Source organism: Rhyacophila brunnea, unplaced genomic scaffold (genome assembly GCF_057557595.1).
Source record: "Rhyacophila brunnea isolate RB1 unplaced genomic scaffold, BYU_Rbru_1.0 scaffold_18, whole genome shotgun sequence".
NCBI lineage: Eukaryota > Metazoa > Arthropoda > Insecta > Trichoptera > Rhyacophilidae > Rhyacophila > Rhyacophila brunnea.
In genome coordinates, this window is record NW_028232837.1 from 7409027 (window position 1) to 7423981 (window position 14955).

Sequence of the window (14955 nt, forward strand, 5' to 3'; positions counted from 1 at the left end):
CCTTTGTATTCGAATAACGGGGCCTTTGTATTATATTTATGAACGCCCCAGAGCTAATGAGTCAACGCGTGTCCGGTACACTTTTCCGTCGGCCGCTAGATTCACAAGCCGCCGATACACCTGTTTTTATTACCGCAACCAGCTTTATGTTCTAATTTATATCGCGAAATTATGCGTTGACTCATTAGTTCTGGGGCGTTCATAAACATGATACAAAGGCCCCTTTATTCGAATACAAATGCCTCCTATATTATATACGAGCGCGACACCGGTGTCCCGTTTGAAACGGGCCTAAGTGTTAATATTTCGATACTTTCCTACCCTAGTTAGCTGCCGTAAAGGCCGAAAGCATACTTGTGTATAGAATAGATGCGGAGGTACATATTGTAGCTTGATTGAGTGAACAGGTGGCACTCAATAACTCTACTCCTTACATCCGCATTAGTATTCTCTGGACTTAAAACATAAATAATTTAATTAATGATAGTAATTAATATTACGTGTATGTCACAGCTTATAGACAGTAACGCGCCGCTCCTTAACAAGGATGAGATTATTCTTGTCACGTTTATTATGGCCAAATTACACGACAGTCGCATTTATCAAACATTATTTATTGCGCAATCAATGTACCCTTTTAACACTACAACAGTAATATAGTAGATATTTAATATCTTAGAACAATTTCAATATAAAAATAAAAAATATCTATCGGAAATTTGGAAAAACTATAATTTATGGTGGTTTTTTTTATTAACCAGTGCCCATTATAGGTGTTTTTTTTTTTGATTTTATGATATATTTTTTTCAAATAAAACAAATAAATAATGGTTGTAAATATTATTTATTTAATCATAAGAAAAGTTACAATTCAGTTTATTTTTTTTACACCCACTTCCGCATTACTTTTCAAAAAATAGTATGCAAAGCGGTACGTTACATTGCTTATAAAAATAAGATATGCGTTTTGGCTCTCTAGCCTTACTATAAGCACATTGACAGCTCTTTTTCTTAGATTTACTCATAATGAACTGAAAAAAGATAAAACATATTATCGTAACAGTACCTACCGACCTACAACATTACCATATTACAAAATGACCGCGAAAAATGGTGTATGATGGGGGATGCCTTCATCCAGCAGTGGATAGACCCCGGCTGATGATGGTGATGTTACTTCTACAGTCAAATAGAATACAATAAAACCTCATGAATGTTGCGATATTGATAGTAATTGAGTAGTTTAGCATTCAATTTATGTCACAACTAACAAAAAAACACCATTTCTTCGTGGATATTTTGGATCCAAAATTTCTTTCCGATCCCAAATATTCTGAGTAAAAATAAAATACATATATTAATGATAATATACTATATTTGCATTAAAATATAACTATACTCAACTGCCTAAGCCGCTTTTTTATGTATAAAATAATTTTAGAAGTTAGCCGTGCGAATTGCAAATTTGAGGTTATGTACTTCCCGCTTGGCAATAGAATGATGAAACAAGTACTCTATCACAATATATTTGTAAAAAATATAATGTAAATCGATAAATAAATGCATATTAAATAATTATGTTCATACCTTTTTTCACAACACATAATATAAATGGGAACAAAATGACTTGCAAAGTCAAGTGTCACTCCCGAATTGGGGGACATGAAAGGAGCCTCCACGAAGATTGCCACTGTACCTAACCAAAAACATATTCACCGCGATCGGGCGTCCCCTGGAAATGGCAGACCAACAGCTGGCCAATCCTTTCAACACCGGAATCACAAAATATCATCAACAAAATGAAAACAAAACCAAGTAAAAGGTCCTTTTCAGGACCAACCTTTGTGGCAGTTTCAGTTAATATCGAAGGCCTATCTAAATGTAAGGAGACAATCCTCTCTGCACTTTGTAAGAAAACTGACTGCGACATCTTACTAGTCCAAGAAACCCACAGAGGCCCAACCAGCCATAGACCCTATGTACAAGGACTGCAATTAGTCGTTGAAAGGCCACACGACCAGTACGGCAGTGCCATTTTCGTAAAAACAGGCACCAGCATAGTCTCCACTGCATTCTCAGATAAAAATGACATCGAAATTCTGACCATTGAACTCCCACGCTGCAGCGTCACATCCGTATACAAACCACCCGCAGCAAACTTTGAGTTTGAGGAACCAAATAATTTTAATGCATCCGACATAAAATTTGTTCTTGGTGATTTCAACTGTCACATCACAACCTGGGGATACAGTACAACAGATGAAAATGGAGCGACACTGGAAGAATGGGCAGAAATCAAAGGAATTCAACTTATCCACCACCCAAAACTCCCAGCCTCTTTCAAAAGCGGCAGGTGGAGGAAAGGATACAACGCTGATAATATATTCATAAGTGAAAAGATATCTGCTCAATGCACAAAGCAAGTGCATGACCCTATACCGAGAACTCAACACAGGCCTATCATATGTGAAGTTAACGTAATGATTAAACCAACCATAGTTCCATTCAAGAGACAGTTTAACTTCAAAAAAGCAAACTGGGAAATGTTCAAGGAAGATCTCGATAAGGCAGTAGATAACCTGCAGCCACTACCAGAGACGAATTCATCGAATGATGAATTCATTGAGGCGACAAAGAGAATCTCTAGGAAGAATATTCCAAGGGGGTGCAGAACTGAGTATATTCCAGGAATGTCATCTGAAACAAAACCTCTGTTAGACAGATATAAGGCACTCTACGAAGTAGGCCCTTTTGCTGACGATACACTTGAAGAAGGAGAAAAAGTATTGGAAGTAATATCTGAGGCACGAAAGGAAAAATGGTGCAATCTGGTAGAGAACCTCGACATGAAACAAAACAGTAGGAAAGCGTGGAAAGTAATAAAAAAACCTCAGTAACGACCCGACAAGTCCACCTCAAATCACTATGGTAGTCACGCCAAATCAAAACGCCCACCAGCTATTGATCAATGGAAAAACGGCTAGGAAAAAAGACAAAAACGTTGCGAAGGAAAAAGTTAGAATACGAAACGAAATAAGTGGAAACAACTTTCTTCAAAACTCCCTCACATTGTCAGAGATAGAAAGCGTCATAAAAGATATGAAGAATCACAAAGCAGCCGGAATGGATGAACTGAGAGGAGAACAAATTAAACATTTCGGACCCAAAGCTCTGCAATGGCTACTACAAATGTTCAATACATGCGTAAAAACTTTTCGGATTCCCAAAATCTGGAAGAAAGCACGGGTAGTTGCTCTTTTTAAACCAGGTAAAGAAGCAAATGATCCAAAGCACTTCCGACCAGTTTCGCTACTATGCCATCTTTTTAAACTGTTTGAAAGACTGATCCTTAATCGCATCTCAAATTTCTTGGATGAAAAAATAATCAAAGAGCAGGCTGGCTTCAGGCCTGGAAAATCGTGCTGTGGACAAATTCTAAATCTAACACAGCATATCGAAGACGGATATGAACGAAAAGAAATAACTAACGTAGTATTCATCGACCTTACCGCTGCATATGACACGGTAAATCATAAAAAGTTATTGAGAAAACTTTATGAACTTACCGGCGATCTCAACTTAACGACGCTCATAGGGACATTTCTGCAAAATAGATGTTTTTTCGTAACATTGCATGGTAAAAATAGCTGATGGCGAAAAACGGCCTGCCTCAAGGAAGTGTGCTGGCTCCAGCCCTATATAATATTTATACAAACGACCAGCCAACACCATCGAGTACAAGGCAGTTTATTTACGCGGATGATACGGCCGTAGCAGCTCAAGGCAAGACTTTCGAAGATGTTGAAAATGAACTATCCGCCACGCTGGAGAAACTCTTAGTGTACTACGAGAGCAACCACCTCAAACCGAACCCATGGAAAACACAAGTATGTGCATTTCATCTTAGGAACAAAGAGGCCAAAAGAGAACTACGTGTTACGTGGAGAGGCGATAAACTCGACCACTGCCCAACGCCGAGATACTTGGGTGTACTCCTCGACCGCACACTGACGTTCAAGCAACACTGCATTACTACAAAACTCAAAGTGTGCGCGAGGAACAATATTATAAAGAAACTAACCGGGTCATCTTGGGGAGCGCAACCACATACCCTGCGCACGTCTGCCTTAAGCCTATGCTTCTCAGCCCCAGAATATGCGGCACCAGTATGGAGCGCATCTATGCATGCCAAACATGTGGATGTATCAATCAACGAGACAGGTCGCATCATATCGGGATGCCTGCGACCGACCCTCGTTGATAAAATATACCCCATCATAGGCATAGCTCCTCCCGATATACGAAGAGAAGTAGCGGCGAATGTCGAAAGAAGAAAGCAGACCCATGATCCCAGACACCCACTCCATGGACATCAAGCAGAGACCTCAAGGCTCAAGTCCAGAAAAAGCTTCCTTAAAAGGACAACGGAAGTGGATTGCCTCCCAGAAGAGAGTCGTATCCAGAAATGGAAAGAAAGACTCTGCAATCCTTGGATAGAGCCAACAGAGGAACCATCGCCGGGACACGAACTTCCATTCGATGTCTGGAAGGCACTGAACAGACTAAGAGTCGGTGTCACAAGGTGCAATACAAACCTCAAGAAGTGGGGTGTCTTAACCGGCGAGGATGTCTCATGCGAGTGTGGGGAGGTGCAGGATCCGAAGCATATGTTGGTTTGCCCTCGAATTGGGATTGAGTGTGTTGAGGAGGACCTGTTGAAGGCCAATGACAGGGCGGTCTCCGCTGCAACGTTTTGGAAAGGAGCGGTGTGATCCCGGACACGATAAGTAAGTAAGTACTCCCGAATTCGTCGAGTCACGACTGCGAACGCGCAATGGCCGATACATCGACCAATCGTTGAAATAATGTTTTGCGAGCGATTGACGTACACTTCATATTATATGGTTTATTTCGTAACCAGAGAACGTTCTCAGCAACGTCTTGATGAACTAAGGTTGGTATTTCCATATTTAGTGTATGACTTATAGCTCATAAACGAGGTGGTCGATGAATAAACCGTTTTTGACCTTTGCCCTATAAAGGGTTAAAATTCAAAGCGTTAGTTCATTCATAAAATAAGTGTTAACATTTTTTTTAAAAATAAGTTTGAGTTTTATTTCCTCTCATTGAAACATTCTTCGATCTCAGAAATAGGATATGGGTCACATTCTATCTATCCTATCATTCCTATCCATATTATAATGCATGTTTAAAAATTATATTTCCAATAACTGTTTTTAAGATACGCAACAGATGGTAATGTAAAAAGGTAAGTTAAAAAATATGGGGGGCACTAGATTTTTTTTAAATCTCAAAGTGGGCGGTGGTCGAAATAAGTTTGAGAACCTGTGGTTTACAGGAAGCAAGCGTCAAACAAATTTTTAAAATGGCCGATATACTGGATTATTTGTAAGTTTAGGTTAGGTTTTCATTATTGAATTATTCATGAATTTTGCCAAAATCGGCTTTGAAAGATTTCCGATAAGAAAGCTCACGGTGAACTGTGCTACGGTGAAATATGTACGTACAATTTACATCCCTCCATTGTAGGCATTTTACACATTAGAAATGAATTTGAATTTACTATCGATGGCTACACGCACCAATTAAATTTATTACAAAATGTCCATGAAGTAATTTGATACACAATACAATATTTTATAGTTAATTATTTGAACAATTATATTTAATTTGCTAATAAGTAAATAATTATTAGTAGTATAGAAATCTAAAAAGTAATAAAATAATGTTCAAAACCATGACAGCACATTGTTAAAATGAGAGATTTCACTTTTAAAATACTCATAATTATTTTTGTGGTAGGTAGGTATATCTAATTGTAATTAGTAATAATTAATTATATCATATCGCAATAATTGTTGAGTTTGTCTATGGCTCTGTCTGTCTAGGTTAGGTAGGTAAGTAATATTTTTTGTCGGTGAGTTTACAATTGATAAGTAATTAATTATATTATAAAATACACCATGTACATCATAATAATTATTACATTATTATAAATGATTAACTGGTTTATACAATGAACGTCAAACTTTTTCGTTGTATGGCCCTCTAAATCTGATAAAAAAATCCAAGCAAATGAAATAAGTATACAAATATGCCGATTATACTGAGCTGATTGCTGATAGTTTAAAGAGTTTACATCAACTGGTAGAAAAGGTTAATGAGGTCAGTAATTCTTATGGTTTAAAAATGAACCTCAAGAAAACAAAACTATCACTAGTATCAAAAATAGCGACACCAGACTTCAACACAAATTTTATCATTAACAGCGAACCAATCGATCGTGTGACCCATTATAAATATTTAGGTACACGGGTCAATGAGAAATGGGACCAGTCTCAGGAAATAAAAACTAGAATTGAGATCGTAAGGAGCGCCTTTCTCAAAATGAGACGCCTCCTTAGCAATCGAGACCGTAACCTAGGTCTGAGACTGCGTATGGTACGTTGTTATGTTCTCTCAATTCTTTTCTATGGTATGGAAGTATGGACGCTAAACCAAGAGATGTCACGGAGACTTGAAGCTTTCGAGATGTGACTGTATAGACGCATCCTCAAAATTCCTTGGACTGACCGGGTGACAAATGGTGAAGTTCTCAATCGAATGGGGAAGGACTGAGAAGTTCTGCGTAGTATCAAAACCAGGAAACTACAGTACCTCGGCCACATTATGAGAGGACAAAAGTACAGCATTCCCCAACTTGGTATTCAAGGAAAGATCAATGGTAAGCGTAGCAGATGACGGCGCCGCATTTCGTGGCTTAAGAACCTCCGTGATTGGTACGAGTGCAGCTCCACTGAACTATTCCGGGTAGCAGACGACAAAGCTAAGATCGCCTTGATGGTGGCCGACCTCCGCTAGGGGATGGCACAATAAGAAGAAGATACAAATATTATAATTCTTCTAATACCACTCTGATGTTCAGAAATAAAATACAAAGATTACTTCGGTTTTGGATATCACTGAAATTATTGTCCGAATTGTTGACTGCATAAGTATTCATGTGAGAAGAATTTTTCGACCTTGACGTCAGTAATAAAAACTATTCTAGCGAAGATGCAGAAGCAGATTTGGCATTATTATTAACAATTTATTTACAAATCGGTTTCTGATTATTTCTGTTAACAATATAATATAATTATTTTCATTGCACTTATCAATTTTTTAGTAGTCACAATCAAACTGTTATAATTAATATGTATTTTCTGTCCACCACAATACGTGATTTAAAAACCAATAAACAATAATATACTATATAAATAATAGTTTTTATTTTGTTTTAGCAGTCCGCTAAATATTTTCACCGGTCCGCAGTTGTAAAATACTGTGACGTCCCTAGACAAAATGCCGCCCCTAGGCAGCGCCAAAATACCGCCCATTTTTTATTATTACAACGTTTTTATTAGGTCGTATTATTGTTTGTCCGGTGGTTGTTTGTCCAGTACAAATCTTGCAATCGGTTTTTAACTAACTTCCCGACTAGCTAGACATTTGAAACTTTTATAATATGTCAGAACACGATGTCAATGCACCCTTTTAATACTTTTAGCCATCTTTAAGCAGAATTGAATTCATTTTCAGTTAATTCTGTTATGTATGAAAAGTTATTATACTATTATTGGTTGCTAAGGGTCTGGGGTCCTAGCAACTAAATTATTAATATATACCTATAAAAAGTTCTTTTTATCTTGTAATTATCATACAGTATTCGTTTATCATCCTTTAAGACTTCAATATTTAAGAAATGTGTTGTATGGATACATTACTATATATTTCCTATTATTAATATATACCCTACTGCAATAGTCAATATTGCGAGTCCACGGTTTCAGATACCTACATTTAAAAATTTACCTGACAACATTTAAAACTCGCGAATGACTGGCAAAAACATTATTATTTTTGTATAAATTAAAATTACAGTCCTGTTAAACCTTTTAAGTACGTTAATTAATACATTTTGTTTCAAACCGGTAAGTTGATTTTTTTTAATGGAAAGATATTTCCGTTATTACTAAGTTTATGTACCTATTTCCTTATATACTTACCTAATGATTCTCCTCGATTTGCCGTCCTTCGAGTAACTGCCGTCACCAAGCGACGCTCAATCTGTCTACTCCCACGGGACGTCACACTGGCTTGCATATAGATATTATATTCAATGTGAAACTATAAATTCTTCGAACTCAATACTCATGAAAACAATGCTCATTCGTTAGACTTAATAATTATAAATTCGTAAGGTGTAAATTTGATTTGTCTGGTAACTAGCTTATTTTATTATCTTTCTTACCTTATATACATTTTACCACGTTTTAATTAGCTCGTATTCTTGTTTGTCCGGTACAGATTTTTTCTTGTGCAGTACAAATTTTTTCTTAAGGGGGGACATGCTCGTCGAAGGTCAAAATTGAGTTTTTATTGTATATTCAAACCATGATCCTGGACACTCCTTAAACGTTGTAGATGATCTATTTATATAATTTTGAAGCCTTATTATCCTTTATAGTTATTTTAAACATTTGATGACTGTATGAAGTATTTTTGTTACATAAAATAGTATTCTTTTAAACCTCTCGCTCTAATGTTTTAGAATATAGTCATATTTCGGTACAGAACTGTGCAGTGGTGTTAAGATTTTTTACATTTATTAATTATTAAACGCATTTATAAAACCATTAGTATAATTTATTACGAGATAATTTTTGTAAATTATTCACGATAAAAAAATATTTTGATAATCTCTGTGATCCCAAATTTGACAAGAATTAGGCATTTTATTATTCAAAAAATCGGCAAGATTAACACATTTGAAGATGAATCTAAAGATACTTATTATAAGCTATATCTTTGACCATTCAAGTGTGATAAAAATCTTATGAATAATGATTGCTTTATAATAATTATTGACCTAAGAATAAGGTAGTGTTTTTTTGAAATACGCCATTTCTTTTGTCATTCCCTAGTGGTTAAGCTACAACATACGGCCGTAGCCATAAAATGACAAACTATAATTAAAGTAGGGAGTAAAATTATGTTAACGCGCGTGTTTGAACATGTACCTAACCGAATTTTTTTTTATTTTTTTTTAAACGGTACATGTTCAAACACGCGCGTCAATATCATTTTACTCCCTACTTCAATTATAGTTTGTCAATTTATGACTACGGCCGTATGTTGTAGCTTAACCACTAGGGAATGACAAAAGAAATGGCTTATTTCAAAAAAACACTACCTTATTCTTAGGTCAATAATTATTATAAAGCAATCATTATTCATAAGATGTTTATCACACTTGAATGGTCAAAGACATAGCTTATAATAAATATCTTTAGAATTGTCTTGAAATGTGTTAATCTTGCCGATTTTTTGAATAATAAAATGCCTAATTCTTGTCAAATTTGGGATCACAGAGATTATCAATATAATTTTTTATCGTGAATAATTTACAAAAATTATCTCGTAATAAATTATGCTAATGGTTTTATAAATGCGTTTAAAAATTAATAAATGTAAAAAATCTTAACACCACTGCACAGTTATGTACCGAAATATGACTATATTCTAAAACATTAGAGCGAGAGGTTTAAAAGAATACTATTTTATGTAACAAAAATACTTCATGCAGTCATCAAATGTTTAAAATAACTATAAAGGATAATAAGGCTTCAAAATTATATAAATAGATCATCTACAACGTTTAAGGAGTGTCCAGGATCATGGTTTGAATATACAATAAAAACTCAATTTTGACCTTCGACGAGCATGTCCCCCCAACTTCCCGACTAGCTAGACATTTGAAACAATATATCAGAACACGACGACAATGCATTATTTTAATACTTTTAGCCATTTTTAAGCAGAATTGAATTAATTTTCAGTTAATTCTGTTTTGTATGTTTCGGAAAAAAAATTCGTTAAAAGTAATATATACTACTCACTATTATTGGTTGCTAAGGGGGTCCTAGCAACTAAATTATTATTAGGTATATACGTGCGTTACTATGGAAATCAATATGAAATGTCAAAATGACATTTCTGTATTATATAATAAATTTATTCAGTATTTCTATTAATTACAATAAAAAGTTTTTATTGATACATAGAATTGTCAAGTTTATATGATTCAACAGAAAATTTAAAAACTTGGTAAGTATATAAAAAGTTTTTTTTATCTTGTAATTATTTAGCAGTTAGTAACACTGATCTCAAATTCTGGTTTGGATTTTATGATCTGGGCTGTATTCTCCCTGTGGATGTCAACCGCAATATTTTGCATGTGAAAATTAATTGCATTTGCACATAGTTTAGTAACACGAATCCCGGATTCTATCATTTTAATCCCGGAAGTATTAGATCTTGCGGGATCCCGGCATTGCAAATCCTAATCTTGCCAGTTAGAAGACATAACAGTTGGCGGAATTGCGCATATAATTTGGAAGGCCGAATATGTACGCAATTTCCGAAATAACAACATTGTTTTTTTTAAAGAATTTACCTGACGGACATGAGTGATGTCACAATATTATTTCTGACACAATGTCATTTTTACAAGAATGTGTGAAGGTACTATAATATGACTATGCCAAGATTTATTTCTACAAAGAAGCCAACCAATCAATCAACGTCAGCAATATTTCAAATTAGCCAATAAAATTCATTATTCGTAGGTATGACACTTCTTTAAATTACCTAGCAGGTGTTGTGCGTTAAAATCAATTTATTCTTAGTTCGTTAATCTCAGTACCTTTTTAGCTAACACATTAAGGGGTCATCCATGTATGACGTCCAGTGGCGGGTTTTATATAACGCAAATAAAAATTCGTCATAAGATTTATTTTATTTTCTTTATTTAAGAAAACAAAACAATGTGGACATTACAAACCTAAATTCAAGACGTGCACAACGTGAGGTTTACATTATAAGTATTATAACAAATAATACACTAACAAGAGAGAAGAGAATATAATATATTATAAAATAATAATAATAATAATAAACATACTGATTTAATAATAATTTAATACAGAAAAATAAAATTTTGAATACAAAATACATAGCACGTCACCGAAAATGTCTACGTCTTTTGGGAGCGCATTGACTAGTCTTGCACCCCTCGCTAATCGTGCCTGATAGGCTTGACACGAGGAAACGGTTCTGACAGTTGCAAATTCAAATTCATTAGGACACCAGGATTGGAAACTATCCATCACGAAACATGCAAAAGTGTTTCAAGATCAGAAGAGACCTACGAGATTCAAGAGAGTGAAAAGTAGCATGCCTTTTAGAAAGTCAGTCGGAAAATACTCATTTGACAAATTATCGAAAGGAAAAGGGGGGCCTCTAACATAGAATAAATTATTAAAAATGTATATCAAAATCTTAATTAATGTCAGTAGGTAGCTAACTTATTTAGTCAAATAAAAATATATCAACTAGATAGGTAGTGGATTTTGTTAGACAATACCTATATAAACAGTGAAAAGTTATTTTTTATTTATTTATTCTACGCATTTTTTAAAACTATATTGAGGCGGTAGACATCAAAGGCGCCTCGAAGGCGCAACACCCGCCTACTCGAGAGTCTGGCGAGCCGTCGCGTTTTGCACGTGAGAGGTGATACGTCGCGAGTGCATGTGGACGGCTTAACGAGGCCACCAGTAACCTCGAAAGCGCGCGAGTTGTTACGCGCGAATCAAATCGCGCTATCTGGGAAAGCTCTTAGACGGGTGAAGAAAACGCGTTTTTTTATTGTTCCATTTGCACAATCACTTTACTTAAGTGTCTTCATTTTGGATCAACCACACAGTATAATGTCGATTTGGTAAACGCCGGCCCAAACCCTTTATCCACGGCTTTAGAAGCGGACTCTGTGTCACTGCTCCACCACGGGTTGATATTAAATTTATAGATATCGCAGAGTTGTAAAATTAGCTTGCCTACGGTGACCCAGTGAGTCAAAGGAAGCATTGTTGATTTTTTTCCCGGATGTAACTAACCATCGATTTCCCTTTACAGATATAATTGTCGTACAATGACTAATTCATGGTACGGGTGTTTTCTATGGGAATCAATAAATAAGCATTTTATTTACAATTTATGTGAATAGACTGCGTTTTCAATACATAATGTTTTAATTATTTTCGAAAATATTTGGTAGGTAGGTATCTACATAAATAACGGCTATCAAAACAAACTTCTAAAGTATCGTAGAATTAACCAAAACTTTGTTTCAAAACCACTGTAATGCACTCTCCGACAAGTAGATCTAGGCAATAACCGGAAGTCGCTGAAGTCGAAATGCGATTAACTAAATAATAGGAGTGGCTTGTTAGTTCACAGTTTTAACAAGTGAACATCTCGTCGATAACCGGAAGTCGTTGCAGTCGAAATATTGTTCGACAGTTATATCACGTGCAATCAGACGAATTTTTCCATGTACGAGTACATTCTCCATACAATCCACACTTGAGTCTAGCGATAAATACCTGGTCTGCAGCCCTGGTTGACATACTGTTGCTGTCGTATCCGCAAGTGGCTATCGAATGCGCACGACTTAGCAGTCATAATTATTAGGATCGTTAATGTCCATTTGTATCATCTTTTAGAACGGAATATTAAAGCAAACATTGGATGCCCCAGAGAGTTGAACCCAATGATAAGTGCTACGGGTATTCAAGACGTGGCTACATGCTTTGCATGTCGTAGAATGCCGAGAGGAGTAGGGGCCAACGCGTTGAGACGGCTGTTTGACAATCAAATCACCGGGTCACGATGTCCTGGCGAAGAAGTACAACTAATATGCCATTCAGCTATTTTGCAAATGATTGATATACCTATGCGTTTGATTTCATTTTTGAATTTTGGGTAGATAATCTTAATGAGAAGTGTATTATTAATTATTTTTATTAAATTTTTACGAAAGACTTATTTTCTGTCCATGCGATTATAATTATACACTCTTTCAACATGTTCAAAATAGTTTAGAATATCATAATATTTGTGTAGTTTTGAATATTTACATTGATATTCTGAATTAACCGGATAATCGATTATTATTATCTCCTCATAAATCGAGAGTTAACTGTAAAATACAATACTTACTTTTCTTGGTGTTTTGTTGAAATCGACGCAGTATTCCCCATCGTTAGAACTCTGTTTTTGACACTTCTAAATGTTTAGCACTTTGAATAGGTACCTACCTATTTAATAAGTTAAACAAATGTTTTCAGATTGTCCAGGCACTAATTTAAAATGTTTATTCTTCTCTTGATAATTATTGGTTGTGCACAAAATAGTTATTTGTAGTTTTAAATTAATCATTCATAGTAATCCTACTAATCAATTATATGATTATAATGTCAGTAGTAAACAATATAGCTAATAGCTGCAATAAACTATTACACATTTTATTATATTATTATCAACGCAATACATAACATTTATAAATTAAAGATATAATAACATTTTAGTAAAACAAATTAAATATAACCGAAAAAATCAATACACTGGCATAATTTAAATAGGTGGTGTGTATTATTTGCTATAAGGGGCCGTCCATATATGACGTCACACGATTTTGACAATTTTAAACCTCCCCATCGCCATCGTCTCATTTCGTTACATAACCTTTTACCACCCTGTCTATATTACGTCATATTTTGACACCCCCCTAAACGGTTAAAAAACGGGTTTTTTTAAAAAATATTTATCCTTAAATCTCGATCGACGATATAAATATTTTACATTTTTTGTTTTATTTGTGATCGTCACATTTTCTCTGACCTTCTTCCCTCCCTAGAGCGTGACGTTATATATGGACGGCCCCTAACTAATTAATATAATATTTCAGGATAAAAACCAAACGTATATATTTTTAAATATGATTAATAAATATCTAAAATAATCGCTAAATAGAAGATGTTTAATGATTTGTTTTAATATTTACATGAATATCAGATTAATCCATGAATGTTGTGTACCTACCTACATAAATATAACGTTTGCGCAATAACATTGAGGATATTTCGTTAAATTCACACGAATAAATTTAATATTAAAGTACTATAGATATTATATTTACCTACCTATATTATTAAAATAATTATTATGTATGATATAATTATTATTACCTATATGCATCTTAGACTTTTTTTAAACAGTCAAATTACTTACTATATTATTATTTTATTCTATTCTCGACTTTGCACGCACCTTGTTATAAAATACAGACAATAAAGTTTACCTATAATTATTTTTTAATAATGAGAACATTATTTAAATAAAATTACTATTCGCAACGTAATATTATTATCTTCTAGCCGTTATTAAATAAAAAATAAAATTCTGACATTCCATTTTAAATTAAGAATTAGAGAAACGAAAATGGCAAGTGTTGCAATAATTATAATACACGTCGATAATAATAATGCTAAAAAATCGCTAAAATACTAGAGTTAATGACCGCATTATATTTTTAATATTATATTACATGTACAGCTATTTGTAATAAAAAAAACGGTGATATTGTATTTATTCAAAAACGTCAGTGCATAATCGATGTTAGCTTCAGGCAAAATGTTGCAAATAATTTGATATATCCTTATAATATAGCGTTTTTATTCACAATACTTCCGACCTTTAAAATTAGCCAATACTATTGATATATTTAAAACACCGGTTCGATATTATTATGTCGGTACAACTTCGGAAACAATAAACAATAAAAATAAGTCAATAGATATTTATTATTTATGGTTCAACTTTCACTGATTATTTTTTATCACATAAATAATAAATATACGATTATTATCACTGAAAATATCGTGGATACGTTTAAAGGCACCTGTTTGAAAATTGGAAAAAAGACAAGTCCGCAAATTGCAAATGTTCACATAACACTGAAGTTCGAAATAAAATGCCAAGTCTGTTACT

At 34.4% G+C, this 14955-nt stretch overlaps 1 protein-coding gene across 1 annotated transcript in view; it reads right to left on the reverse strand.

The window, feature by feature from the left end:
* The window catches only part of LOC147073160 (NADP-dependent malic enzyme-like), a 97163-nt gene extending 83859 nt beyond the window's left edge, over positions 1 to 13304 (reverse strand). The window contains exon 1 of the mRNA XM_085945309.1: positions 13126 to 13304. Coding sequence (XP_085801435.1) covers positions 13126 to 13166 — 41 coding nt within the window. The 5' untranslated portion in view covers positions 13167 to 13304. The remainder of the gene's footprint in view (positions 1 to 13125) is intronic.
* Between the last annotated feature and the right edge of the window lie 1651 nt (positions 13305 to 14955).